This window comes from Hyperoodon ampullatus (assembly GCF_949752795.1).
Source record: "Hyperoodon ampullatus genome assembly, chromosome: 11".
Taxonomy (NCBI): domain Eukaryota; kingdom Metazoa; phylum Chordata; class Mammalia; order Artiodactyla; family Ziphiidae; genus Hyperoodon; species Hyperoodon ampullatus.
This window is the reverse complement of record NC_136924.1, coordinates 33,119,361-33,128,142: the sequence shown is the minus strand read 5'-3', so window position 1 is coordinate 33,128,142 and position 8,782 is coordinate 33,119,361. Positions and strand designations below refer to the sequence as shown.

The 8,782-nt window shown below is 55.8% G+C and overlaps 1 protein-coding gene across 1 annotated transcript; it reads right to left on the bottom strand.

The window, feature by feature from the left end:
• Positions 1-1,916: 1,916 nt before the first annotated feature.
• Positions 1,917-6,441, bottom strand: RASD2 (RASD family member 2; the record flags this gene model as incomplete). The annotated part of the gene is made up of 2 exons (XM_079715777.1): positions 1,917-2,446; positions 6,171-6,441. The coding sequence occupies 2 exons, from the start codon at positions 6,439-6,441 to the stop codon at positions 1,917-1,919; spliced, it is 801 nt and encodes a 266-aa protein (XP_079571903.1).
• Positions 6,442-8,782: the final 2,341 nt, after the last annotated feature.

The window sequence follows — 8,782 nt, the reverse complement described above, 5'->3', positions numbered from 1 at the left end:
CAGAGATAGGGGGAAGCAGGGGTGTGACTGAGTGAGACCAGGCCACACACCTGTCCTGGCCAAGGTACTCGGTCTGCTTAGACGGTTCAAGCTGGGGCCAGGTGTGGGCACAGAAGCAGGGTCAGAGCGGCTGCCTTGAGCAGCAGGGGCCAGGGTGGGGTGGGGGTGTGCAGAGCTGAGGCCAGGGCACGTTTATGTCTGTGTGTTCATGTGTATGTACATGTATACACGTGGGCACAATGTACACAGAATCTACAGGAGCCCTCAAAGGCAGATTTAGGGACAGGGTCAGGGAGACAACACCTCAAATCCCTGAAGGCCCCAGGGGCTGAGGCAGCATCAGGAGAGGGGCACACCATGGTGCGTGCTGAATGCCAGACCTAACCCTGCTTCTGCCACTCATAGGCTTGCTGTGTGGCCTGGAGCAAGTTACTTACTCTCTCTGGGCCTCAGATTCACTAGATGATCACTAAGGTTCCTTGTGGCCCTGAACTTCAATAGTTTCAAGGAGGTTTAAAATATAAAATGTATTTTTTAACAGCTGATGACAAGAGCCTTTGGTCCACAGGTTCAAATCTCACCACGCCTGGTACCCAGCACAACCCAATCACAGGCACCAGGAAAAGGCCCACTGGGATTCCTAGCTGCTTCTCCCGGGCTCAGCTCTGGCTCCCAGCTGCTCTTCCACGCCTGCCAACAGCTGCGTGTACAGAGGCAGTGGGGCAGCAGGGGTGGGCAGCGGCCAGGCGGGGGATGGGAAAGAGGCCAGAGCCGGGGAGGCTTGGTCTCGGGGGTGTAAAGTGCATTGCTCACCCTCTTTGTTTCCTAGCACAGGGTGGACCCAGCACCCAGCAGGCGCTCAATAAATGCTTGAGGAACCAGCACAGTAGAGGACAGCCTGGTTCCAGGTGGAGCTGCGTCCAGAAGTAGCCGGGAGGCGGAGCTGGGGCATGTCACTTTGCCCTCTGAGTCTCAGCCACCCCCTCTGGGAAATGGAGGCAAGAGGAGAAGCTGCCCCCGCAGGCCTGCCCTGCCTGTGTGAGTGTGAACGGTGAAGCTTGGTAGAGGGCAGCGTCCAGCTGCAGACAGGCCACAGAAGCCCCATCTGGAATGTGGGACAAAGGTGTCCCCAGTGGAGGCAGTGGATCTGAACTGTGGGGGGGGGCCTTGCCAACGAGGGGTCACTAGGCTTTTACAGTACAGCGATTTCCATTCCTACTGGGAACACGACATAACAGCTGCAACAACAAAGCACAACCAGCAGACGAGAGGAACCTGGGAGAAGAGGCTGAGGAAGGCGGTCCAAGAGATGGACATGGGCCAGGCGACGTAGCCACGCCTCCTTCGAACACACACCCCTGGCTCAATGTCGGGGGCAGCTGAGGGCCAAGTTGGGGGGCAGGGGATAGAACCAGCTGAGCCAGAGGGTAAGCGTTTCAGGATGGGGTGGGAGGAGACTCCCAGCTGCCTCCTAAACCAAGCTGGGTCTTCCACCAGGACAGTGGAGCCCTCTCCCAGCTGGCTCTGGGTATCATTTTCATCTGGGATGTTCCAGGAGTCTCCATCGGATGCAGGGCTCCTGGCCCCTCTGGCCCCTCAAGCAAGCCCTGACTGGGTCCTGGCATAAGTTCAGATGTCACCCAACCTTGCCTCTTGTCCTGCAGGGATTCCCCTCCCAACCCATGGAGAAGCTGAAACCAAGAGGGAGTGGCGGAAAGGGGGAATCAGAGGGAAGTGGTTGAAGGCAGGAGACTGCACAGAGGCTGGAGGCTGGGGGCCTCCAGTCTGGCGCCAAAGGTCTTAGAACGTGACTGCTGTTGGGGTCTCATGGGGGGGGATGCGGGCAGCGGGCACCCGGGGCCACAGCCCCCCCACCGTAAGGCACCGCCCAAGCCCCACCCCAGCGTCCCTCCTGCTCACTGGATGGTGCATTTGTCCCGCTCGCGGGCCTGGCCCTCCCGGAGGACCTTGGCCTTGATGTATTTGAGGTCACTGTTGACGCTGGGGCGGCGGGCAAAGGGCGAGACCATGCCGTAGGCGTCCATGTCCTTGACTCGGCGCATGCAGAAGGGCCTGGGGTGGAAGGCGTCCCCGTACTGCACGGAGATCTTGCGGTGCAGGGCGGGGCTCATCTCGTGCGGCAGCTTGGCCATGCTGAAGAGCACGTAGAACATCTCGTCCACGTTGGTGTTCTTCTTGGCCGACACCTCGAAGTAGGCACAGTTCCCGTCACCCGACACCAGCAGCTCGGCCTCGGTGGTGGGCACCTGGCGGCACAGCTCGCCGTGGTCGCTCTTGTTGCCGCAGATGACCATGGGCAGCTCTGCCACTTCCTTGGTCTTGTTCTTCAGGCAGGACTTGACCTCCAGGATCTGCTTCTGGAGGCGCTTGACCTCGTCGAAGGATTCCCGATTATCCAGACTGAACACCAGGATGAAAACGTCGCCTGTGGGGAGAGGAACCCCAGGCGGTGAGTTCACAGGCGCCTCCTGACCGCACCACCCACCCCTCGCCCCTCCCCGCTCCCCGACTCGACCTTCACAGTGACTCTAGCGGGGAACTGCTATTATTCCCCCCATTTTCCAGAGCAGGAGACTGAGGCCCAGAAGGTTAAATCCCTTGTCACAGAGCTAATACATGGCACAGCCTGGTTCAAACACAATGAATCAGCCCTACGTTTCTTGGCAGGGCTGGAGACAGGGTGAGTGATTTGTGAGCTTGTGTGGACTGTGTTAGAATAATAAGAAATACAGGGGCTTCCCTGGTGGTGCAGTGGTTGAGAGTCCGCCTGCCGATGCAGGGGACACGGGTTCGTGCCCCGGTCCGGGAAGATCCCACATGCCTCGGAGCGGCCGGGCCCGTGAGCCATGGCCGCTGAGCCTGCGCGTCCGGAGCCTGTGCTCCGCAACGGGAGAGGCCACAACAGTGAGAGGCCCGCGTACCGCAAAAAAAAAAAAAAAAAAAAAAAAAAAAGAAATATAGTTTGCACAAGAGCAGGGGTCTTGCTGTTCAGCGCGCATCCCCAGGGCCTAGAATAGCCCCAGACGCAATAGTTGGAATGCAGAGTTACCTCTTGCCCCCTCCACTCACTTTCCACACGGCCTTCAGCGGGTCATACCACCTCTGTAAACCTCAGTTTCCCCACCTGTCCCATGCAGGATACTTTTGAAGGTTTGATGAGATAATGAATGGAGAGTGACATGTGCTCAGTGATCTTGGGTCTCAAAAGGAAAATGAGAACAAGCACCTGCGAGAGTCGCGTGGGTTCCCACTTGACTCCTCACGGAACATGTGTGAGGGAGAGTTCATTACTTTCATGTGATGGGTGAGCCAACTGGGGCTCAGAGAGGGTGAGCAACCAGCCCAAGATCACACAGCTCAGGTGTGGCTAGGCCGAGGTGTGGACCCAATTCTGTCCTCACCTGGCTCGTCCTGGCACACACAGGTGTCCTCTGATTCTTGAATAAATCACGGATGAACAAGTGAACACGCGCCTCCAAGGCCCACGCTACCCCTGCTACAACTTGCTGCATCCCTCAGCACAAGTCTTTGAAACAGGGATGATGGGGAGGTGGCAGCGGAGGCAGGGAGGGTGAGAGAGGGCTGGTGCCTCCACCCCAATTTCCACATCTCACTACAGTGATCACAATCTCACACTCAAAGTACCTTTTGCACTTTGACTTAAACTCTTGAGAACCTGTGGGGAGATGTTAAGAGCCCTGTTTTATAAGAAACCGAGGCTCAAAGGTGCCTGGGACTGGCCCAAGCTCTCGAGAGGAGAATCAAGTGATGCCAGCTTCTGGTAGCACTGCTGCCTCCTTCCTCTGGACCCCCGGGGCATGCCATTTGTCCCCCCAGAATAGCACATGCCACATTCAGGACCACGTTCCAGCCAATGACGCTCTCTGGAGCAGAGGGAGATGTCGTCACGGCGCACAGTGGGTGTTCATAAAGCTGGTCGTGTGGATGGGGTGGGACGGGATGGAGGACGGTGTGGGCAGTTTAGAAAGGCACTTGCAAGGCAGCGCTGGCCTGGCAACGGTTTCTGCTTAGGCTGCCAAACCCATCCCGTTAAGGCTAATGCTGGGCCCCTGAGGACTCTGCAGCCTTGACATATCCAGATGGAAGACTGTGATGCCAAGCTTCAGAGTTGCCTGGCTGGCAGCTGGAAGGAGAGCTGGCGGCAGAATTAATGGCTTTCAGAATTTGCTGTATACCAGCACCAGGTTGGAAAATGAGGCATGGGCTGGTGAGTGAAAAAAGCAGGCAGCAGGCAGATGTGCTTGGAATATGTGCACTTAAAAATGAGACGAAAATACTCTCCATTTGGGGGACACAAATGTGAATGTCAAAGTGTTCATGGGGGGCCTGGAAGACTGATGGGGTGGCTACCTCGGGGGAGGGGGCAGGAGCCTGCGGTTGGGGGCATGGGGCACCTTATCTGTATGTTTAGAGGAGGGTGTGTTTGTGTGTTATTTGTGTAATTAAAAATTAACTTTGGAAATACGCATGTGGTCCCTCTCCACATCTACTCTCTCCCTCCGTTAGCCTTATTTCTGTTGGTGGGCACCCAGTCCCCTCCCCACGGCCGGGAGAGCAGACATCCTTGCAATCTCCATCGAGTCCTGGGAATGCCCCCCACACGACTTCCTGCAGTCCTCGAAGCCACCCTGGGAGGAAGCAAGGTTATGCCCATTGTGCAGCTGGGAAGACTGAGATCCAGATGTATGGTCACACATCTAAGCCATCAAGCGGTAGAGCCAGGACCGGAACCCAGGTCAGCCCAGGCTCCTTCTGCCCACACACTCCCTCTCCAAAATGTGGGGTGGGACAGTCTGAGTGTGATCTGGGTCACATGGTCAGCAAGGACAGCCGGAAGAGGAAGCTGTCTATCCAGAGCACTCAGGGAGGAGTCTTGACCGGGCCGTGGGGAGAGGGGTGGGCATGGCTAGTGTTTCTTGGTGTAGAAGTATCTCGATTTGCGGGGTTGTTTTAGTGATGGCTGGGGGGTTACTTGCTTATTCCTTCCCTTCATCGCCACCCAGCAATGGCAGGTGCAGGGTTTAGGAAATGGGCCTGCATAGCCCATTGCAGGCATACTGCAAATGTAGGTTTAAGACCCATAATTCTTGAGCACTTACCTTCCAATCACCAAGCACTTTCCCTATATTAACGCATTTAAATTCTCACAAAGTCCTTTGGAATGGGTGCTAATGTGATGCCAACTTATAGATGAGAAAACTGAGGCACAAAGAGATAAAGTCACTTGCTCAGAGGGACAAAACCAGGAAGCAGTGGAACCAGTATTCGGACCCAGGCAGACCAGTTTCTGGACCTGTTCTCTTAGCTACCACACAAAACTGCTTGAGCGATGAAAATCATAGCCCAGTCTGACATCTCTACCTGGCCCCTTAGTCTCCCACAATCTCCTCCCTCCCCACCACTCCCAGCCGGGCCAAGAGGCTACAGGATAGCCCAGTGGTAAAGCATGAGAGCCAAACCGTCATTTACCCGCTGTGCTATCTATCACCTGGAGTAACCAACCTCTCTGGGCCTCAGTTTCTCCAGTTGTAAAATGGAGGCAAATACCTGTCTCCTAGGTTAGCTGTGAGGATTAAATAAATACATGCCAAGCTCTAGAAACAGGCCCAGGCACACAGCTCTTGGTAAGTGTTAGCTATTGCCATGGCCGTTACCGTGATTATTACCGAGTTCCCAGTATCCGCAGGTCCCCACCAGCCCCTCTGGCTGATCACTGCCTGGGTCCGGCCCCTGCCTCTCTGAGAGGTGGAAAAGCCCTGCAGTGTTAATAGATCAGAGCCCGACAGACTGACCCCGGGCCCTGGAGCTCTGCTGGGTCACCCCCACAGAAGGAAGGCAGCAGCCCCTCTGTTCCCTGGGGAGGTAAAGCCCCAGTGCAGAGTCTATCAGCTCCTGATCTGGAAGGCAGTGCCAGCAGCCATGAGCAATCGATCCAGAGTCAGACAGAATGGAACTGGGGACCTGGCTCCCTCCTTTGCTCGGGAAGCAGCAACACCTCTCTGACCCTCACAGTGCTAAGGGGGCTCGTCGTGAGCTTCATCTCAGATAGGCAAGTGCCTTGCAAACTGTAAAGTACCGAGCACACACGCTCACATACTCAAGCACCTGTGCCCACCCCTGGCACCCACCTGTGAGGATGGAGAGCCTGCGCATGGCAGGGAAGGGGTGGTTGCCAGACGTGTCCAGGATGTCCAGCTGGTACATGTCGCCGCGGATGTTGTAGACCTTCCGGTGGAAGTCCTCGATGGTGGGCGTGTACTGGTCCTCGAAGCGGCCGTTGAGGAAGCGAGAGACGATGGAGCTCTTGCCCACCCGCGAGGCGCCCAGCACCACCATGCGGTACGAGTTCTTGGCGGGCACACTGAGTGTGCAGTTCCCACTGGACAGGGTCTTCATCATGGTTCGGGGCTGTGGCAGAGAGCCGGGAGCTGGCGTCAGGAGGCCCGAGGCCCGGCCTCGCAGCCCTTGCTGGAAGCCTTGGCCTCCCCTGCCGGCTACCTGTCTGGTCTCAGTTTTCTGTCTGTACAATGGGAACACTGGACCGGGGTCTTTCTAAAGGCCTTGGAGTTCTGCCTGCTTATCCTTGTCTTGTTTCTTTCTTTCTTTCCTCCTTCATTCATCCACCCATTCACTCGTTCACTCACCCTTGCATTCATTCACCCCTTATTTATTTGTTTGTTTGTTTGTTTATTTATTTATTTATGCAGCACGGGACTGCTGGGGCTTGACTCCTCGATTTACCACTAACTTGCTACTGCTCTTGGGTAAGGAGCTTAACTTCCCCAGGAGTCACTTTTCTCATCAGAACTTTCTACAGGAGCCTCTTGGGCTTGTGGGAGAGGCCGAAATGGATCCAAGCTCCAAACCCCAATTAAAGATAAATAACCTCCAGGGGCTCCATCAGGCCCACCCAAAGGCCATTCACAGTCCAGCCACCCTCGTTTCCTATCTCAGCAGCTGCCAGAATCCCCCCCGGAACCCCTAGTGAGCTTGAGCTCTGCTGGACCTGCCTCCAGCCCTCAGCTCATGCTAGCCCCTCCCCCAGAGCACTCCCTTCCCTTCATCAGGGTCTGGCTCAAATGCCACCTCCTCTCTGAAGGCTTCTCTGCCTCCTGCCAAACCCAGCAGGAAGCCACCCACCCATCTAGAGAAGACGAGCTACAAATGGGTGCAGGCCTGCTGAAATACAGATCTCCTCTGCCCTCAGCAGGCTGCCACACAGGGTGGTGCCGGTGGGCCACTGTGCAAGGCCCCCGGCTGGGTGGGAAAGTGGAGGCCGTCTTATCTGGAGTTCATCTGCTCAGAGAAGGCACCTTTTCTCAATCTGCACAAAGGGCTGTGGTGCTAACTATGACGGGTCCCCACCCCGTGATGCCCCAGGTCAGCAGCCTGGAGAGCCTCATTCATTTACCCCCTGGCACTCTCTGACATCATAAATGTCTACATCTGCCATGATGCTAAGAGACTTCAGGTGGAGACACCTCTTGTGTGTGAGGTTTCTGGCACACGACCTGTTCAGGGCGTTCTCCTTGCCTGACTGAGAACCGCGTGCAGTAAAGCGGCTCTCAAAGAGACCTTTATAAAAGCTCTGATGGGTAGCATTTGTCAATTTCCATGAATACTCTCACCATGGCCGATGCCAAGCTACCAAGATGATCTCAATGAATGAATTGCAAAGGGACGCACACAATAAGCCGGCTCAGCCCACCGCTGACCCGGGCTTGGAGCCATGACAACAATCACCAGTAACCAAGCCCTGCAGTGTGCCAAGCACTGTGCTAAGTATAGAACGATAATAACAGCTGACGTTTATTTTGCAGTTAATACATGCAGAGCGCTCCAAGTGCTGAACGCGTACTAACCTGCTTCATCCCTCAGGAACCCCAGAAGGTAGATGGTTACCCCAATTTACAGATGAGGAAACTGAAGCACAGAGAAGTTTAGTACCTTGCTCATGGTTACACAGCCAGTAACCAGCCAAGAAGGGATTCGACCACAGGCGGTCTACCCCCTGCCATGGAGTACCCTCACCACCTCCCTGTGAAGTACGTATTCCCTTCCCTGTTTCACAAATAAGGACCTGATGCTTAAAAGTCTACATGACTGGCCCATTTAGTTAATAAGGAAGCCAGGATGGTGACTCCAAGCCTACGACCTCTACATCCCCCGCACAATTCATGCCTGAAGCCGACTTCAAATTTATCCCACAGGATTTCAGTGCCATGTACACAGCAGGTGCTCAGTAAATGATCTGTGAATGAATGAAGCAAATAGCTCTACCTTTGGAGCTCATTCAAAGCCTCCTTCTGGGGCCTTCGCCCTCCACCCGCACCCTGTCTAGCTGGCCCGGGGGCTGCACTGAGGAGGGTCTCAGTGCCCTGAGCACACCCCTGAGTGGGCAGCAGGGGAGAGAGGGCTGCAAGCCAACAGCACTGAATTTTTTCAGTCTCCTCCTGGGCTGGGAGAGCCAGGCTGCGTGCACCTTCAACGGATGCGGGCTGCTGGGGGAAGAGGTCCCATACCAGGACGGCCCCCTCCACAAGTCCCTCTGCAGGGAGCTTGGATCTGCTGGTGGTCACCTCTGTCTACACAGAGAGGGAAGGAGGCCAGTAGCCCCCAGGGACAGTGTATCCCCTGCCCCAGCCTCTAGCCCAGAGCTCCTGGTATAGACGTGCTAACATCGGCGACTGAATGGGCCTGAGGAAGTCAGAGAGAGGAGGCATGGGGTCAGGAGAGGGCA